This window comes from Clinocottus analis, unplaced genomic scaffold, assembly GCF_023055335.1.
Source record: "Clinocottus analis isolate CAN_PGR_092001 unplaced genomic scaffold, fCliAna1.0.p SCAF_14, whole genome shotgun sequence".
In the NCBI taxonomy this organism is placed as follows: Eukaryota; Metazoa; Chordata; class Actinopteri; order Perciformes; family Cottidae; genus Clinocottus; species Clinocottus analis.
In genome coordinates this window covers 7,559,172-7,577,902 of record NW_027175865.1, presented here as the reverse complement: position 1 = coordinate 7,577,902, position 18,731 = coordinate 7,559,172, and the positions used below count along the sequence as shown (strand labels likewise).

The 18,731-nt window shown below is 40.1% G+C and overlaps 1 protein-coding gene across 1 annotated transcript; it reads right to left on the bottom strand.

Moving 5' to 3' along the window:
• Positions 1-1,172: 1,172 nt before the first annotated feature.
• On the bottom strand, positions 1,173-15,814 carry grhl2b (grainyhead-like transcription factor 2b). Its single transcript, XM_068575667.1, has 16 exons — positions 15,723-15,814; positions 13,818-14,007; positions 13,133-13,200; positions 12,259-12,620; positions 11,228-11,306; positions 10,915-11,071; positions 10,362-10,473; positions 7,148-7,242; positions 5,528-5,686; positions 4,493-4,565; positions 4,147-4,298; positions 3,058-3,095; positions 2,786-2,877; positions 1,641-1,726; positions 1,491-1,555; positions 1,173-1,402 (listed from the first exon to the last, which is right to left on the bottom strand). Exons 1-16 carry the CDS (start codon positions 15,740-15,742, stop codon positions 1,288-1,290), a joined length of 1,863 nt encoding a protein of 620 aa, XP_068431768.1. The 5' UTR covers positions 15,743-15,814; the 3' UTR covers positions 1,173-1,287.
• Between the last annotated feature and the right edge of the window lie 2,917 nt (positions 15,815-18,731).

The following is an 18,731-nucleotide window of genomic DNA, read 5'->3' as shown; positions in this document are numbered from 1 at the left end:
GTAACAATAGCTACTATGAAACCAGGCTAAACCTAGCAAAGCTACAGGCTGGACTGATAAAGCAAGAGAGCTCACACTAAAGCTAGCTGGAGAGATAGCCACCCTGCTTAAGCTAAATTAACTTTGCTCTTTTTCTAATTTAAAGTCCAATTCGATGAATCGTAATAATTTAGTTTGACGACCCACATAGCCGATGAGACGTAAGGAAGAAAAGAAACAAGCTAATTTGGCTCAAAAGTAAGTCATTTATGCCAGCATAGCAGAGAACAACAGTAACTCAGTGGAATTCATGTGATTTGGTGAAGTAAACACAAAATGAAAGCATTACAACCTCTATTTGTTAAAGTGTGACTGCCAGCTTGAAAACATCAACTCTCTTTTTTGGCATCTTAAATGTTTCAATATATTTACTTACCATGAGTGACATTACCTCAGGGACAGTTACTTAAGACATGTTTCAATCAAAAATGACAATATATGTGGAAACTTTTATTCATTTTTCGATACAGCCAAGCACATGAGGCCAAGTGCCATATTTTAAAATCATTACCATCTTATGTTAAATCCTACGAAGAAAAACTTTGGCTATTTGTTGACATGTTAGTCGTAGGAACATGCCTGAAAAATATAGAAACCATTTAAAAACGTGCGTGCTCTTAGAGAGATGGGGACTTTAAACAGTCAATGAAATGTAAAGTACTTGAAATCCTGGGATAAATTGCTTAAGAAATGCAAAACATTGTCATTAATAAATATTAACACAACTAACAAAAACAAAGGCTGGCATGCAAAGAAGCTAAGTTAATTAGGACCAACTAATTCCAGCTACATACAGTACATCAGGCATTTTGTGTTATTTGGCAAAAACACACGACAGAAAAGTAGTAACTTTTTATACATGTTAAAAACATTCAGCAAAAGTGTAGGGCACTGATCCGTACACCATCATTTCACATCACAGCATAGGGGATGACTACAACTATAGGAAGTAAATATGACCAGTTCATAAGAATTTCTGTTATGTCTTCTTTTTATTGGGGCCGTCGTCCTCGGGCACAGAAAAAAACGACCTGCTTCATGAAGTCCTTAAGGGCCTGCACAGTGTCAGAGAGGGGCGAGGGCTGTCGACGTTGACCTCAGAGCGTCTGACCAACGCCACCAATGGACTCCAATACTGTCAGTCAGCTTATCAGCCAATCAATAGCAGCCTCGTACATTTCATCTAACCAGCAGTCACAGCGTCTCTTTGGTCTCAACCTGCAGTCCTTAGAGTCGGCTGACGAGCGGTCAGATCTCCGTCAGAATGACCTTGTAGGCGTCCGCGTAGCTCTCGATGTTGAGGACGAAGGTGTCTTCGTTGGAGTAATGTTCGATGATGTTATCGTCCATGTTCACCAGGATCCTAACACAAAGGACACTAAAGGTACATTTCATATCCTCGACATAAGGCTCCAAATAGGCCTCAAATCGGAATTGTTTTGCTCACTCACCCTTTTTTACTTTTCTTGTACACGTTGGCTATCCTCTCTGTGGCCACGCCGTACTTCTCTGATATCTACGATTGACGGATTAAAGCAGTTTGTAAACAGGTGCTGTGCAGCAAATACATTGTGCCTTTGAGCTCACTCGGCGCCACTCACAGCATCCATCAGGCCTCTTAGCGTGGGAGACTTCAGCATCAGAGCGTCAAACACCTCGTCCGTCTCCTTTCTTACGTACAACAGCACTGCAGAGACAAGGAAGAATACACCTTCAACTGTCAGCTACAGTAGGTTATACAATCCATACATCTGTGTTTGAAGCAAATATGAGGCAACAATGTGAATATTAGCCTCTGGTTTCACAGACTGTCAGGCTCTTCAAAGTGGAAATAGACTAATTTATCTTATTATTATGGAATACTTATTGATTGCACAATGTAATGGCTGTAATATAATGACACCATCTGTGTTTAGACCGGCAGCTTTATAAGCTTTGCTTTCACGATGCAATTCTGTCTGCCACCAGATACGATCTGGGGAAATAAAGGTTCAATTTATGGCCCAAAGGAAGTGTGTCAATCATTGCACAACCAGAACAGGGAGATAAAACTCCTTTTCCCGGTAGTCATCAGTAGCTATCTCCAGTAACCAAAGAGTATCTATTTAAGTTCTTTGCAGGTTACGGTGGAAGTGTGTCCCGTGTCGTTGGTAAGTGCTAAAACGTTAAATAGTTGTCTTTTTCCAATTTAAATTGATTAGTCATCTATGGATATATATGGCCAAAATTAATAACAAATACAATCAAATGTTACCAGACTACAAAGTAATGTCTTAACTTTTGAATGATGACAACAACACAATAACCATTCAAAGATACATTCATACATACATACATACATACATACATACATACATACATACATACATACATACATACATACCTACATACCTACATACCTACATACATACATACATACATACATACATACATACATACATACATACATACATACATACATACATACATACCTACATACATACATACATACATACATACATACATACATACATACATTCATACATACATACATACATACATACACACATACATACATTCATACATACCTACATACATACATACATACATACATACATACATACATACATACATACATTCATACATACATACATACATTCATACATACATACATAAATACATACTTGCATTGCTGTATTCGTTTGACATGTATCGGTGGTTAAAAGGAAATAAAAGGAAGACAGAAGAGGAAGCAACCATCTCGTACCTTTCTTGTGTGTCTCCTCTTTGATCTGTTTGTGAGGCGACGGACACAGATCTTCATCTGACCGTCTGAACATCCTCTTCACCAGCACACTCCTAGTGAAAGCACACAAAATGCTTAAGTGTCAGGTGCTATAAACATATGCATTGTGTTTGCATTTGTGGTGACAAACACTTCCTCTGCATGTGTCTGGTCGGTAAGTGTACCTGCTTTCATTTGCGTACTTTATATTTGTGTGATGTAAATTAAAATGCTAATTCAAAATGCACACTTACCCTTCTCTCTCGATCTCCTCTGTGTTGAAGGTAAACACCTGAAAATTAAAAGTGATGCATTTCAGTTTTATGCACAAATAAAAACATAAAGTAGAATATTTAATTATACTGATACATTCTTTTAAGACATTCATTTATGAGAAAAAAAATAAGTCTTTTTGTGATCTGTTACTTCCCTCAATAACTTTTGTTATGGATGCAATTAAAGTCAGAGATAATTTATTGTCATTTCCATTCAGTGTCGAGTTTGATGAGTTATATAATTTAAGTTTAACCTGAAATATTCACCCTAATAAATTAATCCATTGTTCAAGAGAAACCATAATCACAATCTGGGTTATTTTATGATGCCACAAATACAACTTCAAAACATACAGACATACAGATTTACTTAGACAAACGCATTCTGCCGGTAGGAACACAGGGACACAGAACACAATATAAATAACACACACTGTGTATAAATACTCAATGCAGTTTTTTTTTAACATATTTCCTTGTTTCCTCTCTCCTCGCGTGGTTTCCGTGCGCCTCTGCGTGCAGCCCTGGTGGCAGCCACTAAGAAGCAAGGAACGACGCAAGTGAGGGCTGCACCCATGTGGTTTGATGTCAGAAAGCACCAACAGGAGACAGGATTTAACATCACCTGTTGCAAAACAGTTTCTAGTCCATGCTTCAAAGATATTGAGGTAAAGCGCATGCATTACGGTGGTGATTTTGATCTTTTTATTCAGCACATTGTTGTTGAAAAAGAAAGAGCTTTGATAAATGAAGTCTGTGTGTGATGCCAATCATTCAACCTTTTCTCTAATATTTCTGTTAAATATTTGTGAGTTTTACCTTTTCAGGCATCACACAATTATTCAAATAAAACCATCTGGGGAAGTTTCTTATACAAGTTAAATATTCTCTCTGAAATGTAGTCGAGTGGAGGTGGTGATAAAAGTTTTGATCTGAAGCTGAAATGCAGCCATTAGGTCATGCAGAAACTCAGCTGTGACTCCAATTTGACTTTCCAGCAGAAAAACTCAACTGATGGGACACAGGTTCTGTCATTTGTGTGCACAGAGAAGCGGCGGGATTGTCTACCTGTCCGGCCCTCTGCAGGTTTCCAAAGTGGACGTCGGGGATGAAGAGTACGGGCTGAGCCTCCAAGTCACCCATGGTCTTGAAGTAAGTGGTGTCGGTCTTCTTGGGAGAAGTTATCACGCCTACACTTCCATCTTTACCTGAACAAGAAGAAAAGAAGAAAATTGAGAAAAGAGACAATAGATTTGTATTTAATTGCTTTTAACAATGTTCACACACAACATGAGGTCACAATTATTAGGATAAAAGCAGAAGATGGCAACGTATTCACCTTAATTTCATGTTATCAAGAGGGCGTGTCAAACCTTCACTCCTCATTTTTATGAATCTATAATTTTGTGATTTTTCATGCATCTCAAACCTTTTGACTTCTTGCGAAACAGTTTTCTCTCCTCATCCCTTATTTTCCTCTCTGCCCCCTGAGAAAAACAACAGACAACACACATATTGAACATATCAGTTTGAGAAAATGAACCCAGCCTGATTTAAACACACTCTGACATAATGAGCAGTCATATCGTTTCTGCATTACATGGTGTGCGTTTGTGTGTGTGTGTGTGTGTGTGTGTGTGTGTGTGTGTGTGTGTGTGTGTGTGTGTGTGTGTGTGTGTGTGTGTGTCTCTGGAGGCTCACTGTGCAGGTGAGACCACTAGAGGGAGGACTGATGTCATGCTTTCGCACCTCACTCCACCTCATGCAGTCAAACACACTGTCTGACTCTTTTCATAATTTACACTCCAGCAGTCTCACTTGTTGGTAAAGATCCCAACAGCAGTAAGCAGCTAACTTACATTAGAGACACTATGTAATGCTGCATTCAGGTGGAATCAGGTCAATAACATCAGGTGATGCTGGCAGAGAATATTGGCAACAATATAAGTTCAAATACTTAAACTTTTAGCTTTTGTCCGTGATGGATTTTACCACCGGATGTTACCTAGTTCCTTCACACAAGAATACAGTTTAAGTTTGCCTTTAAATATTAACAGAAATCTTAGAACGACTATGTGCACTAGAACATGGTATCATTTATATAATAAAGCTTAATGTGGGAGCAAATCTACAGAAATTTGCTAAATGCAGCTGGAGTTCAACTTCTTATGTAATTTATTTAGTCCTCCTTTCAATTACGTCTTTTATTTGACATGTTAGTACACTGAATATCTTTTAGTTTTTCACTGGTGGTTGAATAAAACAAGTAATTTCAATACACCGCCTTGGGATACTTCATGAAAAATGATCTAGAATTCTTCTTCATTCAGTCGTAACTCTCGCTACACAGGTTGCTTGAACACAAACAGCGCTGACTGAAAGGTAACCAGCCAATTATTGGTGAAATTAAGACATCCTGATAGCTGTTGAAGAGGAAGTGTTTTCTCACCTTGTCACAGAAGACCTTGATCTGTGAGAAAGCCCGGTGCAGCGGCTTGTTGCTGCGGTTGTTGTAGCTGTACGTGTCGATCTGGATCATCAGAGGAAGACCCTTCACCCCCTTCTGAGAGGAAAAGTCTGTACTCAGACAGTTGACTGTGATGAAGATCTGCCAGAGTTCACAAAGGAGGGAGAAGGAAGAGGCTTTTACTTATTTCAATTTAAACTTACAATAAATGAAGAATGAATAATGTGTTTTCATTTACACAATGTAACCCACCAAAACATCCACAACGACACAAAATGTTGACAAGTGGAAATAGGATCTGGCCATTGAACGGCATAGTAGCCCTGAAAACTATGTTTTCTATGTGGATATTTTTTAATTTTTTGTGAGTTGGCGCTCCCATTCAGAGACTCTACAGTCTGTACATCAAAAACTTTTGTTTTTGCCAAAGACACATTTGAAATGTCTACGTTGAGGGCCAGAGTGTTTCAGGAGAGACACGGTGGCTGCTGGGACTTTCAAATGTATTTGTTTTTTGACACAAACAAAATTCCTTTTACCTTGTTTTGCACCAGACGTATCAGATATCTTAAAATCCCTTTAGATAGACATCAAAACTGCATGTAACTGCATGGTTTCATAGCACACCGGTTAGTGAGAAGCTGTGACATAACTGTTGTATTTATGCATTTATTTTGTGGATTATCTGCAATTTTCTAAGTATTTAGATGCCATTATATCCTGTTTACAAACATGTATCCGGATGAAGGCCTTGTGACTGAAAGCCTGACTTTGTCAATACATAAATAAGCAGTTGAGGCATGCGCATTAAACTACCTGGGCATTACACCTGTTCCTGCGCTGCAACAAATATATATATATTCACGCTCAACGAGTCACACGGACTGAGAGACAGAGATGGAGAGAAGCAGAGAGAGAGAGTCAATATTGGCTCAGAGAAGTGTGCTTGGATTTCCACCATAGCAACGTCTTTGTTCACAGACTGCTATTACAATGGACGAGCCACACATACACACACACACACACACACACACACACACACACACACACACACTCACAGAGTCGATCACATTCACACAGAAATGAGGGCAAAACAAACAACAGAGGGTGGGGACCGGGATTCATGTGTATTGGCCCTCGGGGACCTCTGGAGTTAAACAGTGACGGAGCTCCACTTAAGGAGTGGCTTCAAAGGAGCGAGCTTCACAAAGACAAAGAAGGCAAACAGGGAAAAAGTACTGGCCATCAGCTCGGCCGACAGCAGGAAACATACCAACATGCAGGCACAAAGGAACCTCTTGAGGCTTTTAATTCTGCTGTTAAAACCAAATGAGGATGATTTAATTCATCGTTTTTTTAAGTGAGCTCTAAGGCGTGTGTGGTGTCTGAAGTCGGGACGCTTGCATCACAGCAATTTCTCAAGCGAGTGCATTTGTTTGCCAACACCTGAATCAGCACCAAAAAAACCTGTCTCGCTGCTTTTTTCTCTTTCATCGACAACACGCCTCCAGCTAGTGTAAATATAGAAGACCGGTTTCTCTCGAAATTACAGAGACATTTACGTCAAGCAAAACAACTGTAATATTTGGTTTTTTTTTATACCTTGGCCTCTTCATTCACGTCCCAGGTGAAAGAGATGGCGTTGTAGGCGATTTCTTCAATGTTGCCGATTGTGTTGAAGCTCTCCTTGTAATCAGCTGTGAGGACAAACAGAGGGATGCTTTATTTAAAACAACCTTTCAAACAGAACTTCTTCAAATTGAATTTAGCTCATATCTGCTGTTTAAAAAACCTAACCAAACATCATATCTACCCTGAAGAAACCTCCGCACACAGCATTAATTGGTCAATAAATGACAAAAGTATAGGTAGCTATTGTTTTCTAAGATAAGCAATCAAATGGCACGCTTCTATTTTACAAGATAAAACCTTATCTGCTTACGCAAACAAACTCAAATGCTTCAAAGGCCGCGGGAGGACACACAGGAGGCTATCTGGCTGTGAGAGCCTTATTAAAAGCTGGCTATTGTTAACCTGTGAGACCATACTAGAGGTACTACAAATGTGAAGCGTTGAGTACGCTGTTATTCTGTGGAAGAAGTTCATATGAATGAAAAAATGAAGCTAGAATAATTAAGTCTTAAGTAGGAACAAACAAGATTGGATCTGGCAGGAAAGTGGGGAAGCACCTGTGATTGGGTTTAAAAAACAATATAATCTATCTATATGAGAGACGCTGATAGGAGGATTCGGGCAGAAAGTCTTTGGAGAAGCGGCTCATCCTGCAACATTTCTGCTGGTCACCTCGCAGAGCATCCCCCTCTGCTTCAGTGACCCCCGACCTCCTCCATCATCCTAATAACCGTCGTCACAGAGACACACTGGTCATTTAGCAGGTGCACAAAGCAGCCAAGCAGGCGGCAACATGCCTATCTTCCAACATGCCCCGTTAAATAACCTCATTCAAATGATCCCTTCTGTGACGCGGCCCAGGGGCATGATGACCCTCCCCCTTCCCCTGCTCCCCCACCTCCACCGCTATTCAAATCAGCTCTCTGGACAGCTTCAGGTTACAGGCGGGTGGAGCGGTCTGTCATTTGACCTACTGAGCTGTTGTAGACTCCCCACTTTGATGCACAATCATGCACTAAACAATATTAAATTATAATAATTAGACCTGAGATGACTCGTTAATTGAGCGATTTCTATTTTGTAAAAGAAAAGTAATTGGCAGTTTTGATAGTTGATTTAAATATCCCCTCTGTAGGACTTATTAAAATGCCAAATGTTTGTATTGACATTAAACTGATTATCTTTATGGTTTGGACGGAAAGTACATATGTCAAAGATTCATCAATAATGAAAATAATTATTATTTGAAGTGGCTTCTCAGCCTCCTTGTTTGCAATCTGATTTTTGGGGAACTATTTGTACAGTGTGTGCATTTAAATAAGCAGATCGTTATCTGTGTGGACACAGACATGTGTCAGTGTGACAGAGAAGTACTTCAGCCCTGTGGCTCAAGCTTTAGATGCACATTTTTTTATTTATAGCTCATACACACACAGAGAAATACAGACTTATTATGCTGGCAAATGCCAAACAGGATGGCAAAGGGAATCGTGCTGAAAAATAAAAAACACTTCCTCTTAACAGGATCTACTGGTAACTTAAAAATTCTTTTCATCTTTGAATAATGACACCTGAATGCTTTTTAGCTGCAAAACAACTATCAGTAAATGTATTGCATTTATTGGGGAATCAAAATAATGTGGTACAATTTTTAGAACAACGGTTCTCAACCAAGGAATAGTTTGCCAATTTGGGAAATTTGGGATTAGTTGTTTGCTTTTTTGCTGAGTGGTAAATGGGAAATTTGAAACCACTCTCATGTCTGTACGATAATCTTAGATTGGCGTAAATACTGGAAATGAAACAGCTAATTTGACTCCTACGATAGCTGAAATCTGGCTAGCAGCAACTCCAAAGCTCACAAAATAACAAGTTGTATCTAAATTGTACTAAAAACATAATGTAAAAATGGTTATATTAAATACATAAATATTTCTTTGATTGTGTGAGAGAGGGCAAGGCTAGCAGTTTCCCCTTTCCAATCTTTTCCAATCTTTATGCTATGCTAAGCTAACCGGCTGCTGGCTGTAGCGTCATATCTAACGGAGAGATATGAGAGTGGTATCAATCTTCTCATCTCACTCTTGACAAGAAAGTAAATGTTTGTTTTCTGAAATATTCAACTATTCTCTTTTCCACATAGTAATGCCTGAATGATTTTTTTCCTGCTCAGTATTTTTTCCTGCTCAGTATTTATTCAGTAAAAGAAAAATGTCTTCAAAACTTGCTACAGCTACATTTAGTCTTTTCCTTATTCCCTACAATGATAATCATCTCACAACTGCTTAAATCTATCCTGTGGCTCCCATGTTGCTGGTAGATATAAAGATGCGTGTGAATTGTAGGCTGATTACGATTTGCCTTGGTTCACGTAAATACAGGAATTAAGACGAAGATCTAAATTGGGCAAGAATTACCTTCAACAGACCAAAACCTGCAAAGGTAACACTGCGGCGAGCATTCCTCTCCCTGTCCCAACAAGCTGTGTGTGTGTGTGTGTGTGTGTGTGTGTTTGTGTATCTTCCATCCACTCCACACATACCTCTCAGTCTCTGCCTGGTTAGCAGGCCCACGCTTGTCAAAATGCAAAATGCCTACAAGCTTCTCTCACACACACTCATTCAACATGGCATGAACATGCTCGGTTCTAATTCAACTGCAAAAATGTCTGCAGGCAAATGGTCAAAGGTTGTAAGATACAATATGAGGCTTCAGATAACAAACGTACACTTGTGGGAAATGCTGCCAGAGAGAAGAAATGTGTCACGAGTTTTGGATTACCAAGTTTTTCCCAAACTATTGTTTTGCTCAATCTCTCAAGCAATGTCGAGAAGATTAGAAGATTTATGTTGCGAGTCTCAGAGATTCAGGTGTGTGTGTGTGTGTGTGTGTGTGTGTGTGTGTGTGTGTGTGTGTGTGTGTGTGTGTGTGTGTGTGTGTGTGTGTAGGGCAGCCCAGTCTCCTGTCTGATGGAGGATGATGGTGGACAGCTGAACAGCTTGAGGCAGACATTTGGGTGGGGGCTTGTTTGCTCTCGGTTCTGTCATGCCTTGTTTATTAGCTAAGTGCATTCCAGCTTTTGCAATAACATAAATCTGTCATTGTCTTTCAGTTTGTGTGTATTGATTCATTCAAGAAGTTGCTGTTATTCCCGTATAAACACAGAGAAAGAAGTAAGTCTTACCGATGTCTAAGACTCTCTGTTTGGCCGTGTGCTGCCGGGAGTGCCAGTACTTCCAGTACTTCAGCTGCTCGTCTCGATTCTTGTCTTCACTGAACACCACCATGATCACACTCTGAGAGGGAACAATGTTTTAGATGATTCGACTGAAACAGTGCCTGCGTTTGGGGTGTTAACCTCACGTGTATATATTTAAGGAAGTCCAATATTCTCAAGGATAACCTGAAGGATAACCTGACTCTTTAGCTGCTAAATGCTCCACAATGTTCAGCAGATCGTGTTTTGCCTGTCTGCTGTGTGGTGAAAAAAAGCTGCCTACTTACTACAAGCTAAGTTGTAGTCCTTAAATCCCAGACTATGAAAGATGCTCAAATGCTTTGTCGAGCTGAGTTGCCTCTCACATTAGAAGTAAGTATTTAACCCGTTGTTGTGACAAACAAGCACCACGGACATATGTAGATTTGAATTACAAAAGAAAAATGTATCTTTGTGTTTTGCGTGGTGAATATTGATTCAAATAAGAGGGATGACTTGATATTTTTTTTAAAAGCCTCACCCGAACTTTGCTGATAGGGTGACGGAGGCGTTTGTTGGCACTCAGCTCGTTGAGCGTCACCGCGTAGAACTGGCCTTTGTTCAGGTAGGTCATCGGCCCCTCACCCTGCTTCTGGCGCAGAGAGCGAGTGGCGTCCAGCGTGTACTGGAAGCTGTCACTGCAAACACGCACACAGACACACACACACACACACACACGTAAAGTTTAATATGTGATTAAAATACAACAAGGTGGAATGGAGTTTGGGGTTTAATATTTGTATATTCACACAGTTCCAGATAATTTAGTTGTTGTTGTATTCTGAGAGACTTACACTCCCTCCTGGTGAAATAAGAAGTCATCCGTAGCCAGAGAGGAAGGTGTGTTGTACTTCTGTTGAGAACGCTTAAAACATAAAGAAAGAGGAAATTATTTGGGCAGAATGGCAAGTTAATTTACGCTGAGAGGAACTGGTAAACAATGCTGTAAATTTACAAAGAAAACTGTATTGCTGCAATGAAAAATCTGAATTTCAGGCAAACGTAACACATTCAACAACCACTTTTAGTTTATTGTACACTTAAAGATACTTCGGACTCTCAGTGAATCATATTTAAACATCTATATTTCTTCACGTATCATTACACAACAACTCCACCGCTGCATCTTCTCTCTAAGATCTTCAGCACATGACACTTTGTCTTCTGGTGCTGCAATGTTTTTCTGTTTCTTGGGCCTTGCTATATTTTCCAAAGTGTATTTCAACAACACCCTGTGTGTACCTGGTACTTCTTTCAGCTGTAATTAGATATAATACTAATAGAATAAGAGCAAAACAGTGTAAACCTACTACCTATTAAATTATCTTGTTTCTGAGGTCTCTACGGAAGCATCAAAATGGACTTTTGCTAAAATATCTACTTGTGATCTCACATATGAGATTTTCAGTTTGACTGTCATCTGCAGGAATATAAGAAAATACAACAGCAACTGATTCGACAGATATGTCCAACAGTTATACAGCTTCAGAGCAGTTGTACCCAACATTTTAGGCTTTCGCCCCATTAAAATGTACAATTGCCTCCTTGGGACCCCGTGATGTGGGTTACACTTGTCTACGAGTCTTCTGGTCAGCTGCGATAATGAGTGGAATCGTTTTGAAAGGCTCAACCAGTTCAGTCTCAAGTATATAAAAAGAGTTGTAATTAGAGAAAACTCAGAACAATAAACGTTATTTTGTTTTGATGAAATATGTTTGGAATTCTCCATTTCAAACGAATAACCCCACCAGGTGAGAAACCTCCATTCTCGTGGTGAGTTCTCCTTTCCTGCAATAGCAGCGTCTGTCTCTCACCCCGTCTCTCTCCTCTTCATACGGGCTGTCCGGCGGACTCCGCTGGTCTTCTTTCACATACGAGCTGTGACTGACGGTGGTCACCTCGTACGGACTCTGTTCGTAGATCACCCTGGACTGCTCTTCTCCCTCCACCCTGTAGTGGAGCCCCGCCCCCGCCATGAAGACGGGCGCGTACGCCTCGGCCTTCACCGCCGCCGCCGGCGACCCTCCATCCCCTGACCCGTCGGTCAAGCTGCTGAAGTGCTCCCGTTTGTTCTCCTGGTGCTCCGTGTTCAGCGACAGGTTGACAGGAACAGATTTAAGGACTTGAACGCGGTTGTCCACCGTCTCCGCCTCGCTGTGGCTGTTGGGGTTGCTCGCCAATGCCGACCTAAACAAAAACATCGATGAGACACCACGTTGGCCGTATTTCTGCACGTCTCACCTTTTCTGAATGGCTGGACAGTATTTGGAATTGTGCGCTTTGTTAGGCGATGAAAACCGCTGAGCACAGCAATGTGAACAGCTGGGGAAGGAAAACGTTTGGTGAGCTACTTCTTGAGGCAAATAAATGCTGTCAACATGTTTGTTTTTAGGCTTAAAGGATACTCACAGTGCGTTTCAGTGAGTAACACCTTACGTAAACACAACAACAGAAAAGTAACGACGCATCCTCACTCTTCTATCCAGATGTCACACATTACTGGTAACCGTCTGTTAGCAACTACATGTTTAGCATTTTTGCATTTCTGTCTGTACATGTGCAACCTTAAAGAAAGAAGAAAAGAAGAAATGATACTTTATTAATCCCCTTTGGGGAAATTCTTCTCTGCATTCGACCCATCCTTGACTAAGGAGCAGTGGGCTGCCCTGTGAAGCACTGGAAGACCCAAAGTCACTGACCTCTTATGTTGTTCCTCTGGAATTTCAACGACTTTGGGAACTGGCAGAAGCCTCTTTTCTTTAGGCACCTGGATGGAAAAAAAAGAAAGGATGTGTCATCAGAATGTGTTGGATGAGTGACCTGTGTCTCTGCCATTTGTCATGTTGTCTGTTTACTTCAGGCCTCTTCACCAGGTATTGTTATTATCAGTGTTTCTAAAATTGTGGTTTAATAATAATAATCAGTATGCTGGGAATTCCTTTGCTGGACGTCCACTGATCAATATCGCGCTTGGAGCATATTAACTTGTCCTTTCACCTGTCAGTTCCATTTGGAAATGTTTACAAATCTAAAATAATATGCTCTGAAATGATTAAATAATATAAGATAAGCACTTTTTTATTTTCCTTTATCCTGTAGCTTTTTCTCCAAAGGATGAAACATATCATCAGCTGAATAATTTGAGTTGTAAAAACTTGATACAGTCCTCAAGGTTTTCTGTACAATACACTACATGCACATATTTTAAGCATCCAGACTTTCTTATTCAATAAAATCTGAGAAGTAAAAATGAAGCTGTAGAAATGTTGCTTCATTGAATACCCCTTTCCTTCCCTCTGACCACCTGACCACCACTCCAAAACCCCAAATATATTTTTTTTTATCACACAAAACGTAGAAAAGCATCAAACCCTCCCTGCAGACCTTGTAGTAGTCGTAGAGCAGGCCTAGGGCGTTGGCGCTGTCCTCGTCTCCGTTGATGCTCATCATGGCCTTGGTGGCGGCGGTCAGCGGGTTCTCCAGGTACGACCTCCATGCCTCGTCCTCGCTGGTGTAGGCCCGTCGCACTGCAGGGTAGGAGCTCTCGTTGGGGACCACCACGACCAGACGCTTACTGGGAGACATGCATAAACATGCTAATTCCAGTGGATGTGGATTGGATACATTAATCTGCTGGTTTTAGCCTCACATAATAATGCCAACATGTGCTTTTATTTATCTTAACAAAAGGATAATCTGTCCATTTTCAATATCAAATAAATACAAAAAAATGAATAGATTAACTGATAGTGAAAAGTTCACACTACAGCCCTTTTCATGCTTGTCTTGTGTGTTTACGTGGGTATGTCTCTCCACTCTGAAGGCCCACTTAAGTCGAGATCACAGAGCAGTTAAACACGCAGTGTTGTCACAACATCTCTGAACTTTTGAGGGAATGTGTCGACTTGCACTTGTTGCACTATGAACGATATCAGTATGTCACACCTTCTGAAAGAGTCTTGGGAGTAGTCGTTTCTGTTCATTCATCATTCAGTTTGCTCAAATCAAACCAGGAAATATGAATCAGGGAATATTCTTAGCAGTGAAATTAACATACGTGTTGGATGCGCATTTTCAACACGACATAAGTCATTTGTATGATTACTGTATGATTTATCTAATAAAACAAGCCCATGTATCCCACCTCTGATCTGTGACGCTAACTAACCTTTAGGGGCAGGGGGGAATGTAATGGTGGGAAAAAGGCAGTTAGATGTTAGATTTTTTTATATTGACATACAGACTTCTCCAGGGCAACCCACATCTGCAGGTAGAAAGCATATGTAGGTATAAAAAAAAAAAGGCCAAAGACAGAAAGGGATGTTTATGATTTAAACAACTCTACTTTGGTGGATCTGACTAAATATTACCACTGTGGATCATAATAGTGGCTGATGCAGGACGCATGAAACTGTAGTTACACTAAGAGATAGAGACAGTTAGTTGCTTTGAATACATCGTAATCGTAATAATAATAATAATAATAATAATAATAATAATAATAATAATAATAGATCACAAACATCCTGATTTGAACTATTCAAGTGACAATAGTATGATTTATAAACGTAAACTATTAATATTACAGTTATTATCATTCATAACTGTAAATAAAAGTAAAGCTATATTATTGAGGCAAACAAAAGCTATATCAGAACCTCTGCAACTTTTGGAGACCTCTGTCAGCCAAGGCCTCCACTGCTATTTCTGACTTTTAAGAAGATTTTGAGAATGTAGCTGAGTAGAAAATATTCTATTTAAAGTCCCCCGAAAGTTTAAGACTTTTATGGTTATCGTAGAAATAGCTTAAGCACAAAGGTTATCCTTCTTTAATAAAAATTAAAGTCCCATGGTGTTACAAAACAACCTGGTAGGCCCAATCTGTCCTCCCGCAGACCCAGCACCGCGCACTGGAGACGTAACGTGAAAAACGCAACGCAAAGCAGACGCAGCGCTAAAACTCGTATTTTCAGTAAAAGACGTCCAAGTGTTGAGACAATACAGACTTGACACTTTAAGGGGTTTGTCGTCTATCAGTCAAAAATGGCGAATTCAGCTCTAATGAAATCCACAGCGCCAAGTTTATTGGTTTCTTCCAAAGAATATAGCTAAATATTTGACAAAGATACCCAAAAGTAATACAACTACAAAGTGGCAGTCTCTTTCTCCTGAGACATAACCTAAGCCCGAATTTGAAAATATGTGTTTTCGTTAATAAGCGGATAGTAGAAAACTTTCCCCTTCAAGTTGATATCATCAGAGTTCCTCACCGCCGGCTCGATCACTTACTTGTCTGTCTCCTGTGACATATTTCGCTTCCTCTACGATCCTTCCTTGTGAAACTGGACTTTCAAGTCGGAGCAGGTAATAGAATGAGTGAGTTGCCAGAAGTTGGGCTACAGGTAAGTCGACTTTTTTCGCCCCGCTTCTTCACCCCCCTCCCTCCCTTCCCTCACCCTCTCTCTCTCTCTCTCTCTCTCTCTCGCTCTCTCTCTCTCTCTCTCTCCTCACTTCTCACCTCCGCTCCACCTGGCAGGTGAAGCCGCTTTTGTCCCCAAGCAGCCAGTCGCGCTTCTTGTCTCATGTTCAATTTGCACGCAGATTATGACAAAAGTCCACACATCGTGCCATGCATTATGATATTTGCCCTGTCTTGCTTTAATGTCAGCGGGTCAACTTTGGCTGGAATTCTTTCACTGTAAGAAAAATAATTGAAGGCGAGTCGGACGCTGATTGGCTGCTGCAGAATGAACTGGGCTGCGATTGGCCGATGGGTCAGAGAGGCGGGCAGAGACCCACCTCACCTGCAAACAAACAAAAAGACGGCTTTGAAGGCACCATGATGTGAGAGAGCGTATATACTCACAATATTACCAAGGAGTAACACGTTGCATGCACTAGTTTGCCAATAGATGGGATATTTTTTCCGGTTAAACGTTGTTGGCTATTTGGAAGAACGCTAGTATTAGTATCTGACTGTCACTCACACATCACAAGTTTTATTTCAGTCCCAACGTCACTGATTTGACCTTTCATAGCGACGTGTCTGTGTCTCAGGTAATCTCAGAGCAGACAGAAGGCAGGGAGGAGTCATAGCCTGACACAATGCTATTGTCCCTTAATGAAGGCTTTGTATGAGAGGTATCCTATATGTGGGATTAACCTGCCAGAACAAACAATGTGTGCGTGTGTGTGTGTGCGTGTGTGTGCGCGCGCGTGTGTGTGTGTGTGTGTGTGTAGGAGGGGGGGCTACTGACTCATTGACCCTAAATACTCCTCTGCTGTTGATTTAATTATTGTTTTACAACAATACATTATTTTATTTATCCGAGTGAAAATTGTATTGTTACAACAGTTAAATCCCACATAAAACACAAATCAAACTTAATAACGACACTTTTATGAGTGTCGTTATTTAGTTTGATTAATGACATAATGAAAATTGTGAAAATAAAACACACACAAAAATCTCAATTAGAATAAGAACCTAGACTAAACACTTGATCACAAAATATGGAGTGCTTATAAATGCTGTACATTATTAATAGTTCAAGTCTGGTAGATAATGTACAATGTCTCATATTGATATGGAAAGTATTAATTATGCATATGATCTATACTTTTTCATCATTATATTATTTAAATACAGATGCATTTTTAGTGGTGGAAAGTAATAAGTACATTCATTGTGTATTGTGCTTAGTATATATTTGAGGTACTTTTCTTGAATATTTATTTTTTTGTGTTGCTTTCTACTCCACTACACTTTAGAGGCAAATATTTTTTAATTCTACTAGATTTGTTTTACAGCTGCAGATAATTTCCAGATTAAAATTTTGCAGTAACATTTTTAGAGATTAAGATTTGATTGTAAACAGATTCAAGCAGTTTGAAAGCAAGTCTACTACTTGTGATGGAGTGTTTTTTTATGGTAGTACTTGTAAGAAGCCACATGCTCTGGTACTCTGCCTCTGGTCTATTCAGTTACATTTTAGAGGGAAACAATTCCCTGTTTGGTCCACAACATTTCAGTCTGTGTAAGATCTCAGAACTTCTTTCACATAATACAGAACGGATAAACTTTCTCATATAGGTTTTCAGAAATGGTTGGGATGCAACTGACTAACTGGTTTGATCTCCTTTGAAGGCGTTTGCATGACCAAAAGCAACATTTTGCTTATGAATGCCTTCAGGCGATCTCACAGGGAAATCTAATAATTACCTTTCAGATTCAGTTAAACCGTCAGTGGAGTTGTGTGTGTGCATGTGGTGTGTGTGTGTGTGTGTGTGTGTGTGTGTGTGTGTGTGTGTGTGTGTGTGTGTGTGTGTGTGTGTGTGTGTGTGCGTGTGTGTGTTTGCATGTATGTGAAGGGCGAGCTTGTGTTTGCGTGTGCTGTGGATGATCATTGCTTTCCTCCCTTGTCTAATTTGTTTTACAGAGCACCTGGGCCTTTGCTGCGCTCTGTATGTGTTTGAATGGAACGGCTAGATAAATACAGGCTGAGTCCTTTTCTTTAAACAACACAGTGTAGACGGAGATGAACTACAGAATGACAACATAGGAGAGACAAAAAACATTTAAAACAGACGAGAAATATGATGACTAGTTGATGCATCCCACACATATGTATATCTAACTTTATCAACAGCTTTACTTTGGTGGATTACTGAACGGGCTGTGAGCATCGACCCAGTGAGCACTTGGGTGTATACATTATATATTTTATACAAGTCCTGTCCTGTTTACTTTCCTGTACAGGTGTTTTGTTTCAGTCTTTAAATCTTCTGTTTGTTACTTAAAGCCTGATTTGAAACTCAGTGTTCCACTGTTACATGTTATTTGTCAGGAAACCCAATAAATATACAAAACACCAACAACAAAATGACGAATAAGAGACAAAAAATTACCACAAAGAGACACAGAAGGACTACAAAGAAGCGCAAACCACTATAAAAAGAATCACAATGACTATAAATAGTGGCAAAACAATTACAAAGGAGTCCGTTGTCTCAAAATCTGTTCACATGAATCATGAACAGAAATCTAACTAAGAAGTATTGAGAGAAGTTTTGCTTGACTTAATCAAGATAATGGTTGTGCGTTGCGTTTCTCCGATCTGCAGCGTGCCCTTCAGGACTCCCTGCGGCTGGAATGTCTGCCATGTACGACATCTGGAATAGTGTGAAGGCTACTTAATGTACAAGCTGCCACAAGCAGGCATGAGCAAGACAGAAAAGTCATGGGCCAAGAGCCGCAAATACCTTCCTCTCTGCGTGTGTGTGTGTGTCTGTGTGTGT